Source organism: Cervus elaphus, chromosome 12 (genome assembly GCF_910594005.1).
Source record: "Cervus elaphus chromosome 12, mCerEla1.1, whole genome shotgun sequence".
NCBI classification, from domain to species: Eukaryota; Metazoa; Chordata; class Mammalia; order Artiodactyla; family Cervidae; genus Cervus; species Cervus elaphus.
Genome location: NC_057826.1, coordinates 36474909 through 36494749, shown reverse-complemented (window position 1 = coordinate 36494749; position 19841 = coordinate 36474909). Strand labels below are relative to the sequence as shown.

General features: G+C 51.5%; 3 protein-coding genes across 4 annotated transcripts in view; 1 reads left to right on the top strand and 2 right to left on the bottom strand.

The window, feature by feature from the left end:
* The window catches only part of DUOX1 (dual oxidase 1), a 33036-nt gene extending 28845 nt beyond the window's left edge, over nucleotides 1–4191 (bottom strand). For both annotated transcript variants that reach the window (XR_006343983.1, XM_043920037.1), the window contains exons 1-3: nucleotides 4092–4191; nucleotides 2233–2341; nucleotides 48–131 (exon numbers count right to left, since the gene is read on the bottom strand). Coding sequence is in view for 1 of the 2 variants with exons in the window: in XM_043920037.1 (XP_043775972.1) it covers nucleotides 48–131; nucleotides 2233–2290 (142 nt within the window). In the remaining variant the exon portion in view is untranslated. The remainder of the gene's footprint in view (nucleotides 1–47; nucleotides 132–2232; nucleotides 2342–4091) is intronic.
* A 663-nt stretch (nucleotides 4192–4854) lies between these two features.
* On the top strand, nucleotides 4855–15532 carry DUOXA1 (dual oxidase maturation factor 1). Its single transcript, XM_043920042.1, has 7 exons — nucleotides 4855–5123; nucleotides 11354–11528; nucleotides 11847–11904; nucleotides 12857–12991; nucleotides 13241–13454; nucleotides 13718–13935; nucleotides 14610–15532. The coding sequence occupies exons 2-7, from the start codon at nucleotides 11382–11384 to the stop codon at nucleotides 14849–14851; spliced, it is 1014 nt and encodes a 337-aa protein (XP_043775977.1). The 5' UTR covers nucleotides 4855–5123; nucleotides 11354–11381; the 3' UTR covers nucleotides 14852–15532.
* A 324-nt stretch (nucleotides 15533–15856) lies between these two features.
* DUOXA2 (dual oxidase maturation factor 2) lies at nucleotides 15857–19759 on the bottom strand. Its single transcript, XM_043920043.1, has 6 exons — nucleotides 19299–19759; nucleotides 18091–18148; nucleotides 17672–17806; nucleotides 17209–17422; nucleotides 16617–16831; nucleotides 15857–16233 (listed from the first exon to the last, which is right to left on the bottom strand). Exons 1-6 carry the CDS (start codon nucleotides 19443–19445, stop codon nucleotides 16040–16042), a joined length of 963 nt encoding a protein of 320 aa, XP_043775978.1. The 5' UTR covers nucleotides 19446–19759; the 3' UTR covers nucleotides 15857–16039.
* Nucleotides 19760–19841: the final 82 nt, after the last annotated feature.

Below are 19841 nucleotides of genomic sequence, written 5' to 3'. Positions count from 1 at the left end.
GTGGTGACTACTATCCTGACTCTGGTCTCCACTTGGCTCTCACCTACCTTTGCTGCCCCATCTGTGCTCCATGAGGTTGTTGTACCACCCATCAAATCGCTGCACCTCCCATGAAATGGAGTTCTGAGATCCTGTGTGAGAACAGAGGGAAGGGGCAGCTGAGCAAGTCAGTGCACAAGAGGACAGCCTGGGTATGGGTCCAGGGGGCCTGGCACTTGGAGCAGCTGAAAGTGGACGCCCAGCACAGTGCAGGAGGAAGGGTGCAGAGGGAGATCACCCAGGGCAAAGTGATGTCCAAATTCAAGCCCAATCTTTAAGCTGCTCAGTGGGAAAATATGGCAGGGAGCACTAAAGTTGTATAACTGGTGTGTACTGAAAAATGGCCTCAGAGAGGAAGAGGGTGGAGGAGGGCAGTGGTGATGGGGCAAGGGAGGCAGGAATCTTCTACTGCCCTCACACCTCAGCTCCCTGGGGACAGAAACTCTTCCTAGCCTTAAAACATCACACAGTGCAAGAGTCAGCCACTCTTCCACCCAGGGAAGGACGTCATTCTGTGACTCACCTGTGGGCAGGGGCAGAATGGAGGGGGCTTGGCCCTGTCCCGTTAAGCAGAGCTCAGAGTAAGGGTGTGAGGCATGGGGCTGTGGCTTTGGGGCCTGTTGCTACTCAGGTCTTTTTCCCAGTTTCTTGGGTGGGATCAGGGACTGACTGGTCATGTGGATAACCTTGCTGCCTCCTCATTATGTTCCCCACATAATTCCTCCTACTGATTCTATTTTATTCTCCAAAAACTAGGACCTAGGAGGAAGCGCTCAGCTGTTGAGGGAAGAACTCAGGCAGTGGGGGCAGAAGGAAGAGCGTAGATGTGGAGCAAGGATGCTTCTGGTCAGTAAATCAGATGACCAGCCAGATTCCTTTCCTTAGACTAGGAGGTTACAGGGCTTAGGCTCCCTCTCTGCTCACCTCAGAGAACAGAGCAAAGAAAAGGACTCTCATCAGCCAGAGAGAGACCCATTCCTCTAGTTGTCGTTCCACTCAGACCAAGGACAGGATCTCAGAGCTACCTTCCTACCCCATGACCGCAGAGCTTGCGCATCAACACACTTATACACATAAACTCACCAGTGGATCTGAGATGGAAGATGACTCAGGCCGTGATGTTTGAGCAAAGAATTCAACTAAGGAACCAGGACTTGGGGCAGGAATTAGGGCGGCCACACACATGTGATTTCTAAAATATGATGAGCCAATGGCAGAACAAGGAGGCCGCCTCTTGGGTAGGGCATGGAGGAGAATGCCTCTGGGAATAAGAGGCAAGAGCTGGGGGGAAAAATGGAAAAATCCAATGCCCAGGGAAGGAGAGGACTGGGAGGAATGGGACTGCGAGCAGCTTTGGCAAGGGAGAAGCTGCAGGGGCTGTCTCACCATCCTATGGCCTCCAGCCAAGACTGATCATTCCACAAACTTTCCCTGCTTTCTCTTCTTGCATCTCCTACCCCTGATGATCAGGGACTTGCTCTTTTACACCTAATTTGTGGCACCTTAAGGCCACTTTTCTCTGCAGAGACCCAGACTACAGAGAATGGCCTCAGATTCTAGTAAGAGGCTGTCCAAAGCTGAAGTAACAAGATGAAACTCTTATGGAACTTATTGGGCTGGTGTCTTTTTTTTTTTTTTGGCTGCACACCAAAACTTGCAGGATCTCAATTTCCTGACCAGGGACTGAACCCAGGCAATGACAGTGAAAGCCAGGAATCCTAACCACTAGGCCACCAGGGAACTCCCAGATCTTACTGGGTTTTGTTTTTATCATATTGTTTTAAGACACTGGTGACTTCGCTTCAGCTTTGGATCCAACCCGAATCCAAGATTCTTTTTTTGTTTTGTGCGTGTAATCAGTCATTTCCTCTATGAGGTGTCAGGGGTCCTGACTTTATGAAGAACAAGAAAAGATAGTGGAGAGAGAAAGGGCCCCCAGATTGTACGGAATACAATAGGAAGTACTGACACAGCAGTTGATGGCTCTCTAGTGTGTGTGTGGAGGAATTTTTCATTCCATTACCATTCGTCTAATCAAAAGGCTTGAAATGAGCACTCACCATGTGCAGGGTGCTGTGTTAGCTAGGGACTGGGGATACAAAGGTGAAAAATGACTCAGTTTCTGTCCTTGGAGGATCCTGGAGAATCCTGGATTCCTCTGCTCCTAGCCATGCTTCTCTAGTCTGTACTTACCCATGGGCATCCATGGTCCAACTAGGAGTGTCCATGCCAGAGCAAAGCGGAAGCTCATGATGAAAATGTTAATAGGGCTCAGGTGTTAGAACACCCTAAAATGGAGACCCTAGAAAAAAGACAAAGGATGGAGAAAATGAGCTCCAGCAGTTCAGGAGAGTCGGGGTCTCTGGAAGCCCCTCGAGATCAAGGCATGGAAGTGGGCCAAGGCCAGAGTGTATAGCAAATGGCAGGAGACTCACTCTCTCCCAGGAATCTTTCATTCATTCAACGAACACTTGATAAGCACCCACTACATGGTGGGCACTGACCTAGGCACTGGAGATTAAGTGATAAAGCAGACAGAAACCTCTGCCTTCCTGGACTTACTTTACTTTTGAAGATTAATTGGAAACCTTGCTTTTTTTTTTTTTTTTTGGTCTATGCCACACAGCACTCGGCGGAATTCTAGCTTCTTGACCAGGGATCGAACTGATGCCCCTTGCAGTGAAAGTGCAGAGTCTTAACCACTGGACCACCTGGGAAATCCTGGGAAACCTTGCTTTGACTCATCTTCCCATAGTATGTGTTCCCTGGACACAGTCTTGTTTGACGGCCAGAACACTGGGTTGAGGCCAGGATGCTGTGCAGCAGCCAGTCCAGTAGTGTGATCTTAGGCAGGTCACTTATCTGCTCTGGACCTTGGTTTCCTCTTCTGGCTATGAGAATATACAAGCCTAAACTGTCTACCTCCTAGACTGGTCACCAGAATCAAATGTGAGAATGAGGTTGAATTCAAGGCAAGAAAATTGACAAGTGTTACGTAAATGTGATATAGAGAGGGTAGGCTGGAGCTTGGCTTCTCTGGGCAGACACAGAAGGGATGTAGCCACAGGTGCTCATGTGTTTGGTGCTGGCTTCCTGCTTTCTCTCTCTCTCTCAGACCAGCAAATCACCCAGGAATGATGGGGAAACTGAGGCAGCAGGGGACTCAGGCTGGGACCCTTGAGAGGTGCAAGGCCAGAGAAGACCTCCTAAAGGCAATCTGGAGATTAAACAAACAAACAAAAACTAGGCCCACTCATAATTCAAAAGCTCAGCATGCCACTCTCTCCACCCCCAGTGAAGGGCTTTGAATAGTTAAAGCCAAAAGGCGGCCCTGCTGAAGTGACCACAGTGCTCCTTCCCTGATCTAGGATGTCTTGTCCCTTTCCCTCAGTCACCAGTGTACCACTCAACCAGTTAAAAAAAAAAAAAAAAAAGCATGCAGTGAGCTTTCAGGCCAGGCCAGGCTACCTGAAGGGCAAAGTGGACATGCTTCATAACCACTTCTTCAGGGTGGGTAGCCACAACCATTTACTTCCCAACAACCTTGAAAGGAAAGCAGAGCCTCATGACAGGGCAGTGAAGCCCCAGGCAGTGATAGTACCAGAAGAGAACACAGGTGCCGGGTTCTTTCCCCACATGGCTGCTTTTCAGACCCAGAGTCCCAGAGCGGTGAGTTCCCTGGGGTAGGGGAAAGATGAGTCAAGGCCATAGGCATTCCATCTTGGCCCCAAGGGTGGGCAAAAGGGGAAAGCCTGGACTCTAAAAGCCCCAAGTTCTCTCCCTGACATGATGCAGTGGCACCAGGAGGCGCTCCAAAGACAGCCCCTATGTCCAAGCGAACTAGGCCACCCAACATTCCCAGTTCCCGAAAAACCCAGTCTCCTCAAGCCGAGGAGGATAGGTCTTCACAGGCTCATTTTAGCCTCGGGTTAAGAATGGAGGCTCATTGGGGCCAAAGCTGGAATTCCCCTTCCCTCAGAAAAGCGTGGCGGTGTCACCACAGTCACCTTCCCCTGAGCGCCCGTACACGCGCGAGCCCTCCTGGGTCTGACCTGCGGCCGCGGCGTCTCTCGAGCGCTGACTGCTGCTTGGCTCCCGCCAGGCTCGCTGCTGGGCCGGCGACGCGCGCTGGGTCCGGCGCCTTCTCCCTCTCTGCGCGGGGACGGGCAGGGCTGGGGGTGAAGAGGGGACTGCGCGTCCTAGTTCTAAGGCGGGGCGGGGCGGGGTGCAGTGCCAGGACCCGCCGAGGTGCTCCGAGGAGACCCGGGCGCGCAAGGGGAGACTGCACGGGCTCGCCCGACTCAGATGGGGTAGACGTCCGGTCAGTGGCGAGGCCACGTGGGCGGAGAAAAGAGCGAGTCGGCTTCTAAAAGGTCTGCTGGGGATGGGAGAGGGCCGACGAGGGGACAGGGTGCGAAGGGACAGGGGAGACGCTGCCCAATCCTCTCCACGCGGGCGGATATGGGCTCTAAGACCAAGAGGACCGGTCAACGCCCGCAGAACCAGACTAGGCGTTCGAGCAAGGCATGCGTCCTAAGACCTTTTAAGAGTCCGTGGTAACATCCACCACCCGGAGTTCGTCGTGAGATCTCGGGGGTCTCACTGCCCTCGAGCCCCGTCCGCGCTCCTCTGGACCCGGGATTGCATCGCTGGGTTTGTGCTAGAACTGTCCCGGGCTGTGTGCCAGGGGCGAGGGGAAGGAGGAGTCGGAGGGCTGGCTGCGGAGTGGACCGTTTTCGCGCACCCGTCCCTTTTCAGTCGCAGGCTGGGTGGGGGCGGGCGCAGCGCCGCAGACTCGGGTGCGGTCCGAGAAGGTTGAGAGCTACTTGGAGCGGGGAGGGGCGAGACGGCGGGAAAGCATCCCGGACCTGGTTCGTCCGGTCATAGCCTACTTAAATGCAGTAGGAGAAGAGTGGGGGATGCAAGAGAGCCCCGCCAAGAGAAAGGGCGTGCGCTTTTGGTGACCGGGCGTCCGGACCTGGTTTCTTCTTTATCCCATCCCTGGGAGCGCTTCATGTGAGGTTGCACCACGAAGAGGCGAGCGGCGCCGGCTGCCAGGCACGCACTGTTTCGAAGAGGCAAAGGTAGGAAACAGCAGTCCGGGTTTAAGTGGCGGGTATACTGCTGCGGTCTGTGCGGCCCGGGTGGGTGTCGAAGAGGGCCTTGAAGTGCTGTCCCCGCCCCGGCCCCTAGAGGCGCACTTCCCACATCCGCCCAGGTTCAGATCAAGTGGGAGTTCCAAGTACTGGGAGAAACTAAGAGGCAAAGAACAAACAAAACAAGAAACTTAACTAAGGCCACGAGGTTTACAGATGTAGAATCCTTACCTCGGCTTAACTGGAGTCTAGGTAATTCGGCTGGCAAGATTCAGCACCCCTGGGCTCCTTAACCACCTCAGCCCTTTTTAAGGATTCCTGCCCCAACCCACTTTTCAGATCTTGTTCTATTTCTCCACTTAAAGGCCTTCTTTGGTGCAAAAGCACACGTACGCGTGCCCACACACCCTCTTGAAGAAAAAGACTGGGACAGGAATTCTGGACAGGGTCCTTTAAGCCGTCCAGAGCTGTGAACTTTGAGTGGGGTCCACCCCAAACAGAAATAAACCATCACATTCTAGCAACTGGTATCACTAGTCAGAGTACTTGACAACTCCAGGTAAGTCACCCACACTCCCTTTGTAGAGAATTGGTCATCTTTACCGGTTCCAGAAGAAGCAGGAGGCAATCAGAGAAAAACTTCAGAAAGAAATCCCTGAGAGGGCACAGAACATTAAGAATGTACAGAAGAACCTTGAATGCAGAAGTCTGGAGCTTGCACTAGGCTGTATTTCTTTGAAGACTGTAGCTTTATTTCTCGGCCACCCCTAATCACACACAGAGGAACTCCACTCTATCCTGTGGTAGGTAAGGAATGGGTACTCTGTATCTGAATTGCAACTGAGCATGAGAAATACTTCAGTATTTTAAGAGGAAAGGTATGCCTTACCTCTCAGGCCAGGTGGCAAAGGAGAAAAGAACAACCCCAGAATGTGGAAATTGGCCCACCCAGTGAGAAAACACCTCAACTTAGTCACAGGGGCCTCTGATGCAAGATTTTTGTGTCTAGGTGTTTATGGTACTGGGAACTCCTTCCTTTTGTCTGTATTTCTATTTATATGAACCTGTAGGTGTATATCTGACCATGCGTGCATGCATGCTCAGTCGCTCAGTCGTGTCCAACTCTTTGTGACCCAGTGGACTGTAGCCCTCCAGGCTCCTCTGTCCATGAAATTTTCCAGGCAAGAATACTGGAGTGGGTTGTCATTTTCTCCTCCAGGGGATCTTCCCGACCCAGAGATGGAAACTGAGTCTCCTGTGTCTCTTGAATTGGCAGGCAGATTCTTTACCATGGAGCCACCTGGAAAGCCTGTACCTGTATCTTTCTTGTGCTTATTTATAGTAATATATATATATATATATATATCAGTATAACAATCTGGTAGTCGGCTAGGGGAGAAGTGGCAGGTTAAAGATTGACATGAGATTTTTCTAGACAAAATTCTACTGTCAGATACTCCTTGGCAAGCCAAGAAGGAAGATGTCCCCAAGGGAAACCACAAACTTCGTAGGAAAAAGCAGGATTGTTGGGTGTCAGGACTTTTCATTTCAGTCCCACCTTTTTATGCAGGAGGCCTATTAAGTTAATGATTAAAGCCAAATTAGGATCAGGGTTATAAAAAATTAACTTTAAATTGAGTGATGTAGATTAAAGAAGACCTAATTCACTAAACTGAACCAGAAGGAACTAAACAAGGCAAGTTTTATTCACCAACTGTCTTTTTGTTTTAGTCATCTCTAATAAATATTTTGGAGAATTGGAAATAAATTAGTGTTGTTCTTCTATACTTGATCCAGAAACCCTATTGTTAGTGTTACTTTGAAGTACAATGTTAATAGGGATGAGCCATTCTTATAAAATATTTTATAACCTCCCTTATAACCTCCCTTTGAAATAAATTGGAGAAGGAAATGACAACCCACTCCAGGACTCTTGCCTGGAAAATCCCATGGATGGAGGAGCCTGGCAGGCTACAAGCCATGGGGTCGCAAAGTCTGAGAGACTTCACTTTCACTTCACTTTGAAATAAATGCAGGAATAATGCTAATACATGACCCTAATCAAAATACATTGCATCATCATTTCTTTATATTGCAAATATTGGTTTTGAAATTCCAACATACAAGATGTACTCTTATTTGACTACTATGTATTCAAACTTGCTTTATCTTCCTATCTTATTAACCAAGATAGTCTACATTTTATAGCATTTCCTTAAAAGTATAGTTTTCCATCAAAACTGTAACAGCTTCAGTCTAGGTGTCATAAGTTAAAAAAGTCTTAGACCAATAAATATCTGTTATAAAATATTAATAAAGTATCACCATCACATATTTTACAAAATAATTTAATCCTCAAATTCTTACTTACCTTTAGCTGGAGTTGAAATGTATGTTTCAGATTCAATTAAACATGAACATTCATGCTTTGGAGACCCGAACTATCAGAAGAGGCTTTCTAAAAATTTTGTGAAGCACTAAAAATTGACAGCATGGGTCAAATTCATTCCTGTCCAATCTTTAGCCTCAATGTAGGTGATACTGTTGACTGAGTACAGTAGACGACAGTGAGGAAGCATAGCTCCCTCTTGTGTGTGAAACAGAAGATGCCACCTGCTGGGAGAGGGATACACTCATACATTCATTCATTCCATCCACAGACTGGTTAGCAAGTACATGCTGCATTAGTAAGTTTATCCCCTGATGCAAAGATGGAAAGACAAAGCCCTTGCCCTTTAGGAGATTAGAAGCTAATGGGTTCTAGAGGTTCAAACAGAGTGCAGTGTGATTACTGTGATTGTGGAGGTATGTTCAAAATGCAATCAGAACATTAAGGGTGGGAACATCTACACTGGCCTGATGACGTCAGGAAACTTCACAGAGGAGGTAACACGAGCTGAGACTTGAAAAATGAAAGAGTTTGCCAAGACAGCAAGAGCATTCCAGACATAGGAAATAGCATATACAAAGGCATGAAGGCTTGAAAGAGCATGTCAGATTCAGGGAGATGCCAGTAGTTTAGAATGGCTAGAGATTAGGCTGCACAAAAGATGGAGATGGAAGTATAGGTGGGACTGGACCACAAAGGACTTTGCATATGATGGTGAGAAGATTAGATTTAACGCAGAGCAAAGAAATAAAATGATTATATTTGCTTGTTAGAAAAACTGTCCTGGCACCAGGCCAGATAGGATGAGGCAGAATTAGGGCAGAGGCAGTAGTAGGGAAGGAAATACATGGATGGTTTCAAGAAATAGTTAAGAGGTAAAATGATCCAGGTCTCTGGCTTATTTGATTGATGAGATGGTGATGCCACTGAAAAGACAAAGAGAACAGAATAAAAAGCAGAGTGGAGACACTGAATTCAGTTTGGGACCTGTTAAATCTGAGGCATCCATGGAACAGCCAAGTGAAAACATCCACAGGGTAGCTGGCCCTTTTGTGTTTAGAGCCCAAGTAGGAAGTCTGTGTGGAGACAGATCTGAGAAGCATCGGCCATGAAGGGATGAACTTGCCTAGAAAATCATGAAGAGTTACTAGAAGAAGAGAGCCAAGGCAGAATCCTGGGGAGCATGACTGTTTAAGAGGGGAGAAAGAGCTAGCAAAGGGGCCACGAAAGGGCTGGCCAGAGGCAGGAGACCTAGGAGAACATGGTGTTGTGGAGGCCCAGGGAGGAAGTCAGAAGAAAGAGAAATTACCACAGGAAGGGCAAGAAGGATGAAAAGTGAGTTTCCCTTTAAATTTAGCACTTGGTGATCTAATGGGGAAGGATCCCCAAGTGGCTCCGTGGTAAAGAATACACCTGCCAGTGGAGGAGACACAGAAGACTCAGGTTCAATCCCTGGGTAGGGAAGATCCCCTGGAGAAGGGAATGACAACCTGCTTCAGTATTCCGTATTTCCTGACTAAGAAATTCCATGGGCGGAGAAGCCTGGTGGGCTATAGTCCATGGGGTCACAAAGAATCAGGCATGACTGAGTGTCTGAGCTCTGAGCACACATGCACACAACCTAATGGAGAAGCTGGGGTTAGAGAGAAGCCAGATCCACTGGACTGAGGAGATAAGGCAGTGGGCACACACAGAGACTGTTCTTCCCAAAAGCCTGGCTGTGAAAGGGAGAACATGGGACTAGGTAGTAGCTGGAAGGGACCCAAAAGTTCAACAGAAAGAGATCCTTCTGTGTTCTTAAAAATGGGAGAAATTAAAGAATGTTCTTGAGAGAAAGAGCTGGCAGAGAAAGAGGAGCTGCAAAATCACCAAGAGAATGGGGGATAACTGATGAGATAGGTGGTGGTGAAGGTGGGCAGGATTGGGGTCAGAGCCTAAGAAGAAAAGATTCCATTCCTCTGGAATGGGAGAGTTGAAGAGTTCAGAGAAAAAGCAAAACTTCATGTTAAAACTGAGGCAGAGGTTATTCGACTTGCCCCAAAGAGAGGACTGAATGTTAAATTGTCTCTTTGCCTGATACCATGCTTCCTCCCATAGATAGCACCAGGAGGTGACCAGCCTAGAAGGAGAGGGAGAGTCTGGGAGCCACAAAATTTAGAACTAGAATGGGTCATGGAGATACCATAACCAATTGCAGATGAGGAAGCTAAGAAACAGAGAAGGTTTTCGTTTGCCTGTCTAGTTATAAAATCAGTCAGTAAAGAATTGGAACTAGACCCAGAACTGATTCCAGCCCAGGGTTCCCTGTAAGGATTGTCGAAAGAGACAAACAGGGAGTAATGAAATGCACCCCCTCCTTCCCAATCTACTAGCTTCTATTTATCAGTATTATTCTGTTCCAGGTACTATTCTTAACACTTTATAGACACAATCTAGTTTCATATTCACAATGACCCTATGAAGTTAACATTATCATCATCCCAGTTTTTAAAATAATATCAAGTCCCTGTTGAGGTCAAGTAACTTGCAAGAGGCAAAGGCAGAATTCAAACACGGAGCTTCTAAACTCCTAAACTTATCCTTCCATTGCATAACTTAACAAGACACTGCCTGGTCAAACTACAAATTATGGAGCCTCCTGGGTACTAAGGCCCCAGTACAAATCATACACAGGGAAATGAGCAGAGCTGGGTTCCTTGATCATAAGATGCATTTTTTTTTTTTCCACGTGTTGACATGTCTGAAATTCAGATGTGTCTTACCAACAATGGCTGTCATAGTTTATTTGTTTGTTTGTTTGCTGCACTGCACAGCGTATAGGATCTTAGTTCCCTGACCAGGGATCGAACCTGTGCCCCCTGCAATGCAAGCACAGAGTCTTAACCACTGAATCGCCAGGGATGTCCTGGCTGTCATGGCTTAATTGGCAGTGGTTTTTTTCTCTTTCTTTCTTTGTGATACATAAAATAACAGCATCCATTCCATCTGGATTTCACAAGACACAGTTGATTCAGGTACCATTTTCCCAGTATTTTGTCTGCAAACGGACAAACTAGAGCCAAATAGCTCTGAGACCAGGGAACAGACAGAAAAGAGCTAAGCCAGGGCTTGAGCCGAAAGGAAGCCTGGGAATTTAAATCAAGGAGGAGAGCCGCTGATGATGTGTGGGTGGAAGGATGTGTGGTCCTGGCACTGTGCCTAGTGGAAGGTGGGCTCCTTCAGTGCTCACCTAGGCGCACTAGTTCAGCTCGGCTGTTCTCCAGTTACCAGTGCAGGAGCCAGGGTGCTCAAGAGAGCTGCTCAGACCAGAGGGCCAGGCCAGGTCTGGGAATCGGCCGGCTGGTGATGTAGCTGAATTACATACACTTAGCAGAGCGCTCTGGCCTTTGTTCCTTTGGGGACTGAGGAGGAAAGCCGACCTTTTTGTAATCTGTACCATCTTTCAGCCTTATGCCTTACCTTGACAGTAAATACAGCTCTTTTTATGTTCTGTGATCTGTCTGCTTGTGCTGGAGGCCTGAGGGAGATAAAAGAGAATTATATTTCTTAAGACAGTCCCAGAGGAAGCAGCGAAGCCTTGAGGGTAGCGGTGGCACTGATTTAGGGGACCTGGGGATTAGGAAGGGAGCATGGGGTGACAGAGACTGATTGCCAAGACCTTTATTCTCTCACAGCTAAGGATGGCTGAGGGATAGTGGAATGGCGGTAACCGTGGCATCTGGTGAGCGCCAGAGAAGAGGGATCTGGTGTACTGTCTGCTGCATCTTCAGCACCAGGAGCAGTGCCTGGCTCAGACAGGGCACTCAGTGAACACCTATCGTTGTTGTAGAGCCTCCGCCTCCCCCGAACAACCCAAAATGGCTGCTTTTGGACACACATTCCCCTTCTATGCTGGGCCCAAGCCGACCTTCCCAACGAACACCACATTGGCCGTCATCGTCGCCATCTTTCTGACTTCACTGGCCACCTTCATTATCATCCTGCCAGGCATTCGGGGCAAGATGGTGAGAAACAAAACAAACCCTGCAGACCCCAGCCCCAGAGAGACCTTGACCTTGAAAGGAGGGGTCCAGACTCCCCAGTTACAATCAGATTCAGGAGAGTCTAGTCCTGAGAAAACATCAGCCACCCTCCCAGCAGAGAGCTCCCCACTCCCTGACAGATAATTACTGAGTACCTGTTCTGGGCCAGGCACTTTGATCTCAGTTGACTGAGTGACCTCAGCTTTAGAGCAAGCACCCTCCCCAGGTCTGGAAAGAGAAGGGGTGGATTTGGAAGGAGGGTGCGGCATCGTGAGCCACCACTCCCTCCCTGTGACACAGAGGCTGTTCTGGATGCTGCGGGTAGTGACCAGCTTATTCATTGGAGCTGTGATCCTCGGTGAGTGTGAAGGGCAGCTGACTTGGGTGGCTCCTCCATCCTGTCTCTCCCATTGGGGTGTCCCCACAGCAGCCTTTGCTTCAGGGTGGACTTCTAGACCTCCCTGCCCACATCTCCCTCACCCTGGACTTACTCCCTCATGTCTACCCTTTCCCTGAGAGGTGCAAGCCTCCTCCATGTCTCTCTCCAACCTTCTGAACATTTTTATTCAGCGGAAAGCAGGTCAAATGAATGCCTGTGGGGAGCGGGTCTCTGGAGGCTGGAGGGAAAGAATGGTGGAGGGCTGCTTGCTTCGCTTTGGGGATTAGGCAACAGGAAACAGAAAATATCTGTGTTGAAGCTCCCTGTGTTTGCCCAGAACTGTTTATTATGTTAGTGTTTCCTCCCCCAGCTGCTTGAGTAGCTCTCCCTAAATGGGGGGAAGTGAGGGGAGGGGTAAGAGGAGTATAACCAGAGGAGGGAGATATTGGATTCTGATCCTTTTATTAATTTTTAAAATTTTTTATTTTGGGCTGTGCTGGATCTTCATTGCTGCACGGACTTTTTCTTTAGTTTGTGGTGAGCAGGGGCTACTCTCTAGTTGCAGTGCATGGGCTTCTTATTGCAGTGGCTTCTCTTGTTGCGGAGCACAGGCTCAGTAGTTGTGGCGCATGGGCTTTGTTGCTCTGAGGCACGTGGGATCTTCCTGGACCAGGGATTGAACTTGTATCTCCTGCATTGGTAGGCAGCTTCTTTACCACTGTGCCACCAGAGAAATCCCACCCCACCCCCATTTATTCATGTCAAACATGTTGCTGGCAAACTTACTATGAGCCAGGCCTTACCCTGGTTAATGGATACACAATTATGAGCAAAACAGACATGGTCAGTCCCCTTGGTGCTTTCCCCCTGGCTCTAACCCAGCAATGCCCAGGCCTCCCTGAGTTCTTATATATCCAACTCCCCAACCCAGCCGTGAATTTCAGTTCTGAGTGGTCTGTGGGCCAGGTGAGCACCAACACGTCCTACAAGGCCTTCAGTTCCCGGTGGATCAGCGCCAACGTTGGGCTGCAGATTGGGCTGGGAGGCGTCAACATCACACTCACAGGTGAGGGAGGGCTTTTATCTGTGAGGGAGGGCAAGGCATGGTTCTGTATCTTTGGGAGCTATGCTCAGAGTGGTCTGAAGAGCGATAGTATGTGGGGTGGTAGGAAGGGAAATTCTCAGGCCTTGGAAACTGCCTTCTCTCACTGGAGACCAGAGCCTGGCCCTCTGTCCAGCATGATAAGCTGCTTCCCAGGTACATCTCCACTCTGGCCCTTGGGTCCCTGCTGAGCATAGCTGCCCTCTTCCCCAGGGACCCCAGTGCAGCAGCTGAACGAGACCATTGATTACAACGAGGAATTCACCTGGAGCCTGGGGGAGAACTACGCTGAGGAGTATGCCAACGCACTGGAGAAGGGGCTGCCAGACCCCCTGCTCTACCTGGCCGAGAAGTTCACCCCACACAGCCCCTGTGGCCTGCATGGCCAGTACCGCCTGGCGGGACACTACACCTCGGCTATGCTGTGGTGAGCGTGGCCAGAGGCCCTGCTGGCCTAGACTCAGGAATGGGGCTTCCACCCATCTCTCCTCCGCTCACGTGGAGATCCCTAGTGAGACAGTCTGGTGCCGGTGACCACAGTACTTGGTTGGGAAGCCCACAGGCAGGAATCCCCACTTCACCTCTTTGGGGTATCCTTGGGTCCCCGAGCCTCCACCTCAGCCCCTCCAGGTAGAACTTTGCCCCAAATGAGGCAGAGGTACCAGCCTTCACCAGGTGCTGGCTCTCCAGGGTGGCATTCCTCTGCTGGCTGCTGGCCAATGTGATGCTGTCCATGCCTGTGCTGGTCTACGGTGGCCACATGCTGCTGGCCACGGGCCTTTTCCAGCTGTTGGGACTGCTCTTCTTCTCCACGGCCACATCCCTCACCCCGCCCTGTCCCCTGCGCCTGGGTGCCGCCACGCTGCATACTCACCGTGGGCCTGCCTACTGGATTATGTTGACCACAGGTGAGGCCCAGCCTTGGGACAGGCAGTGGGGGACTCAGGGCCAGGGCCCAGAAGATCCATGGGGTTGAGGGTCTGTCTCTGGGGATGAAGGATGCCTTTCCCCTCTTTAGAGCCCCTCCCCTAAGATTCCTTATCCCCAGGCTTCCCTTCCTTGTATTTGTATGTATCTGTCTTTGTCATATCCCTTATCCCCTAACTCTCTCTCCACCCAGCTTTTCCCTAAATCTTCTGACCTCATGACCCCTCCCTCTTCCCCAAAACACTTTTCCCTGTGTCCCCATTCCTAGAACACTCCTCTGTCCCTGTCTCAGAGAGTCTTCAATTGCCCCGCAGTTTTCTTCTCTTCTCCTGTCCTACTGTGTCTGCCCCCTTAAGCCATTTTCTATGCCTCCTCCTGTGTGTCCTGCCCTCCTCCCAGTGCTGCTTGGTTTTCAGAGTTTTCTCTCTCTACCCTGGGATGTAACTGAAGGAACACTGGGTTGAGAGTCCAAAAACTCAGGACAACAGACCCATAACAGCCATATGATCTGATACTGATCATCTCGTGGAGCACAAGTGGCCCTGAAGCAGAGACACTAGGCCTCCCTCAGGAGGGGCCTAATGCTCTTAGGAAAAGACGTCCTTGGGAGCGTGTTCCTATCACTGAGGTGGGATACCTGTTGCTTCATCACCAGGACTGCTGTGTGTGCTGCTGGGTCTGGCCATGGTGGTGGCTCACAGGATGCAGCCCCACAGGCTGAAGGCTTTCTTCAGCCAGAGTGTGGGGGAGGACCCTGTGCTGGAGTTGGATCCCGAGGAAGGGGGACTCCTGAGCCCTCGCTACCGGTCCATCACTGAGAGTCCCGAGCCCCAGGACATCCCTCTGTCAGAGGCTTCCTCCGAGGCCCCCTGCGAGGAGCCTGACTGTGCCCTGTAACCAGAACCGTTCCTTTCCCTGGTGGCACCTGGGCTTCCAACATGGCTCCAGACTTTTCTGGAACCGCCCCCCCAAAACCACCAGAACTGCCAACAGGCTGGGTTGTATCAGTTCCCGGCCCCAATCTGAAAGTGGAATAGGGAAAGAAGCTCTATCTATTGATGTAAAAGTGGAACAAAACATAAAGCCCTAAGGCAGACATCGAGGCTGCCCATAAACCAGATCAAGCAGAGATTACCTGTTTCTGCCCAGCAACCCTGCTCTCCCCTGGTACTTTGCCTCAAAGTGGCATTTACTGAGACCCAGCTTCACCCACATAATGACATATGTGTGTGCGGGGTTACAATGGATTCTCCTATGGTCCCTCTTATCCTTCTGCATGTCTTTGATTTCCTTTTTCCTGGGTCCCTTTTGTTCTTCTTTTACTGCCCCAGCTGGTGTGATTTCACTAATACAATGAAAGTACTGCAAGGGAGAAGAGACCAAACTTCTTGTCTTAGATCTAATATTAACTGAGTGTGCTGCATTCTCTCTGAGCCTCTGTTCTAAATTTGCCAAATAAGATTGTAGGATTTGCCAAGGACCTTAAAACATTCCCAGGGTTTACATCTTTATGCCTTGCTGACATAGCTTGGCCCTCAGACACCACTCCTTTGATGAATAAATAAAGTAGTGAATAAACTCCAAAATAATATTTCTTCGGAGCCCACTTAGCAGAGAGGGATCCCAGGGGGCCAGTGGCAAGAGTGGGGAGCTGGGAAGACCTGTCTGGTCACTGCTACCATCCCCTTGGGGCAGCTCAGGAGGATGCTGGCTTTGGTTGGTTCTTCCCTGGACTCACTAGAGGGCACCCTCTCCCGGATTACTCTGCATTTTTCAGACAGACAGAACCCAGCGTGAGTGGCAATGCAGAGAAAGAGTGTACTAAGACTACCTCCAACCTAGGGAAGTCTGGTATGCCCGGAAAGCCTTTAAAAGCCGGGGAAGATAATGAAGGAAAGTTTCTAGAAAACAAAAACAGAAAGAATTTATTTCCAGCTCACCCTGGGAGATTCTTTCCCTGAAGCGGGGGTCACATCTGAGGCCACCGGCCTCTCCCACCGCGCTCCCGGAGCTACTCCGCTCGGCGGGCACCGCACCCCGGCCTGCGCGGACCAAGGCAGAGTAGGAGTCCGACGTTGAGTCCTTTCACAGGTTAGTACTGATGGTTAAGTCCGAGGCCCTGAACTGCTTATGCAGTGGGTTGCTGAGGATGAGAGGCGAGCTCCCCTTCGTCGGACTTTCGAGGTCCTTGACGCTTCCTTCCAAGAAGAGGCGAAGAGCGCTGGGCCGAGCGTAGTGCAGACTCAACACCGCGGCTCCGAGGAGAAGGCACAGGACGCCTGCGACAGCACAGTCAGGGCGGGGTTGGGGGTGGGTAAAGGGGGCTGTAAGGGCTTCAGAGCCCGGCCTCCCCATCTCCATCTATGAGAGATATCTGCATTTCCTCCCCAGATACACACGCGCGCGCGCGCAGAAAGATCTCTAGTATGGAATACATGATACGCGGGTTCGCATGCTCAGTGGGGTAAGATACTGAAGGAACCCTTCCGAGCTCGGTCCCCCTCATCTGCAAAATAGGTGTAACAGTGCCAGCGTCTACGAACTATTGAGCGGGACAGATCAGATAATTTATGTGAACTCACTATGCAAACTGGAAAGCGCACACTGGTATAAATCCCGTCCCCGCTCCCAGCCACCGGGGGCGTGTTCCCTCGGTCCTCACCAGTGGCCAGCGTGATCCAAAAGGCTGCGCCATAGTGAGTGGTGAGCTCGGAGGAGCCGAGGCGGAGCTGGCAGAGAGGCACGCTGGAGATAGAGGCGAAGGCGAACACCGAGAAGAGCGCGAAGGCGCCGGTGATTAGGAGAGCCAGGCCTCCGTAGTGCGGAACCGGCATGGAGAGCAGCATGTTGGAGAGGAGCCAGAAGCAGAAGGCCACCCTGCGGGGAGGGGGCGGCGGCGCTGTGAGCCGGGTCCCCCAGCACGCCCGGCTTCCCGCGGGCTCGCTGGCTCTGCATCCCAACCCAGAACCAAAGTCTGGGGCTGGGATGGCAGAGGCGCAGGGAAATACCGGAGGAGGGTAGCCGACGCCCAGCCGTTTCTGGTTCTCTTCGGATTCCCGCGGCCGGTACCGACCTCGTAACCATCTGCCCCCGAGGCTGCGATTCTCACCCCAAGCGCGTCGGGCTGCAGCGGGAACTCACATCCTCCGGCTCACGCGCCTCCACCTCACCCCCACCCCCGCCACATACACACACACACACAAACGCGTGCGCGAGAAATCGAGCGCGCGCAAGTACGCAGAGTGGCTTCTCACCATAGAGTGGCCGAGGCGTAGTGTCCCGCCAGACGGTATTGGTAGTAAACGCCGCAGGGGCTGCTCGGAGTGAACTTCTCCGCCAGATAAAGAACTGGGTAAGGCAGCCCCTTCTGCAGGGCCTCCGCGTACGCCCCGGCATAGTTTTGGCCCACCCGCCAGATGAACTGCTCGTTGTAGTCGATGGTCTCGTTCAGCTGCTGCACTGGGGTCCCTGCGGATGGCGGCGAGGTCACCGGGCTGCGTACAGCTAGGACCCGGAGACTAAGCGGATTCAGTTGGGAAAGTGAGACTCCGAGAGAGAGAAATGGGTTTGGCAGCGGTTGAGGAAAACACAAATCAATGAGAGCCAGAAGCTATTTGAACTTGTGGGATCTGTCCTCACAGGTCCCCCAGCGGGTGGGACCCCTCCCCCACCCATAGTGTCTGCCAACCCCAGGAGCTCACGTCGCAGCCTCCTCACCTGTGAGTGTGATATTAACGCCCTCCAGGCCCACATGCAGACCGACGTGGGCTCGGACGCGTTCCACACTGAAGGCCTTGTAGGATGTTTTGGTGCTAACGCTGCCGACCGACCATTCTGCGCTGAAGTGCGCCGCTGTGGGGAGACGCACGCGGTAGGGGCGGGGAAAGGTCAGGGAGAAGACTGGGGACGTGCAATTGGGAGAGTGGTGATGGGAGGTGGGAAATGGTGCACAGAGTTGGGCGGGGGGCGCGTCTAGAGCCCAATCCATATACGCGGTAAGGGTGGAAGCGAGGGCACTAGAAAGAGAATGGGAAGGAATGGGAACCCAACCCAAGTTCTCCACTTGCCCAAGGGTCCTCTGGCCACCCCCTTCCTCACCCCAGGTCCTCTCCCCATCCACTGCATGACACACTCACCCACAATTTCTGCTCCTATGAACAGGCTGAGAAGAACTCTCACCAACCAGAACCACCGCTGCAGGAACACACACTGGGTCAGGTCTGGGTAGTGCCTGACCAGATTCCCGCAGACCTCCCTTGACCCCACGCTGCCCTGGCCCTTAGTGCCTCTGCAACTTCCCTCTCTTGCCCACCTTTCCCAGTTACATTCTTGACCTTTAAAGGCTGAAGTCAAGTCATGCAAGTCCCTCTGAACCACTGACATGTCTGATGTTTTCTGGCTGCATGTTTCTACCTCCCTAGCTCCATTTCCCAGTCCACCCTGCCACTGGGCTGTCTCTATGCTTTCCCACCACCCCCACAACCTTTCTTCTCTGGCTGTCTGGTTCCTACTCCTGGTGCTGTCTCCTGCCCGGCTCACTGCCATGGTGAGGCTCAGTGAGTCCAGAAGTGCTAGGCAGGCAGGGGTCACCTCCCTCAGGAGAGGGAGGCCTCAGGGTCTGGTCACCAGGTGGAGGAGGTGGGACACTACATGTCAGATATTACTAGGTGTGCCAGTTTTCCAGAAAACCAACACAAGACCTGGGGAGGCTTGAGAAACAGACAACTTAGGTTCTGGGAGAGGGGGAAATCTAAGAAAAAGTGCCCAGTTTACCACAACTTTGAAGAAATTGCTGTGCAGAAGTCTTTAGGTTGGGGGCACATGACAACCAAGAGCAGAGGTGAAACACAGCAGTCTGAGATGCTGTTTTCTGTCCTCTTAGCCAGACGGTCATCACCCGGAGGTCAGGATGGGGGTGGAAAGGGAGTGGAGGTGCAGCCTGGGGACAGGAGGAGGTCCCTGCAGCAGGTGAAGCCTTGGACTGACCCCAGGATTACCAGACTGGACACCCACTCTCTGCAGCAGCCTCCTGAATGTTCCACCTGGGGGTCCTCTCTGAATGTCCAGCAGAGGCTCTCTCCCTATTCTTGGGAAGGGGTGCGTACTGGACCAGACTACTGGTGTGCTCCCCCTGGTGTTTTGGTTCAGTGAACAGTAGTTCAGATGAACTACTGGTGTTCCTTTGGTTCAGTGTGCTTGTCTGGTTCAGTGTGCTTCAGTCTGACTTTTCATGAAAGACCCTGCCGCCCTCCTACCTGTCCTGGGTTCTCCAGAGACAAGGTGTCTATGACGCCCTCCATCCCTCCCCCCCCACCCCAGACCAGAGCTTCTACTACCCCCTTACCGAGTGGCCACGAATCCCGGGTAAGATGAGCAAGAAGCTGGCGGCCAAGACCAAGAAAACGAGAATGACGATGAGTAGCGGGACGCTCAGGCCAGCGGCATGCCGGGGCTGAGGGTAGAAGGGCAGCACACCATCCCACAGAGTCATGCTGCAGCCCGGCTGAGCTGGGTGTGTTCCAGCGGGGAGAGCGATCACTGGCCTCCAAGTCCAGGTCCCACTTCCCTTTACTCTGTCCCCTGCGTGCTAGCACTGGACCCAATGGACAAGTCAAGTCTGAGCGTCTCGGCTCACCTTTAAGGAAGCCAGCAGCTAACTGCCCTCAGGCGTTCTGGATTGGCTGAGACCGAGTTAGGTAAGTGGGAGAGCGGGCTCTGAGGGTTCGCTCTGCGTTTGGAAGTCGTATGGGACCTGAAACCCCTTTTATAGCAGCGTGGGCCGCCCTGAGAGCGGTCGGGACTTTGCAGCTGGGTCCCGGAGGGAAAAGATCATGCAACTAAGAGGCGGAGGTTAATTATGCAAATAAGAGGAGCCCCACCCGCCTAG

Bases quoted from the DNA above. Each gene is read 5' to 3' on its own strand.
- DUOXA1 (XM_043920042.1), top strand. From the start codon at position 11,382: ATGGCTGCTTTTGGACACACATTCCCCTTCTATGCTGGGCCCAAGCCG. The intron at 13,455-13,717 runs GTGAGCGTGGCC...CTGGCTCTCCAG, and splicing joins TACACCTCGGCTATGCTGTG to GGTGGCATTCCTCTGCTGGC. The intron at 13,936-14,609 runs GTGAGGCCCAGC...CTTCATCACCAG, and splicing joins CTGGATTATGTTGACCACAG to GACTGCTGTGTGTGCTGCTG.
- DUOXA2 (XM_043920043.1), bottom strand. From the start codon at position 19,445: ATGACTCTGTGGGATGGTGTGCTGCCCTTCTACCCTCAGCCCCGGCAT. The intron at 18,149-19,298 runs GTAAGGGGGTAG...GTGTTCCTGCAG, and splicing joins CCGGGATTCGTGGCCACTCG to CGGTGGTTCTGGTTGGTGAG. The intron at 16,234-16,616 runs GTGAGGACCGAG...GTGCTGTCGCAG, and splicing joins TTGGATCACGCTGGCCACTG to GCGTCCTGTGCCTTCTCCTC.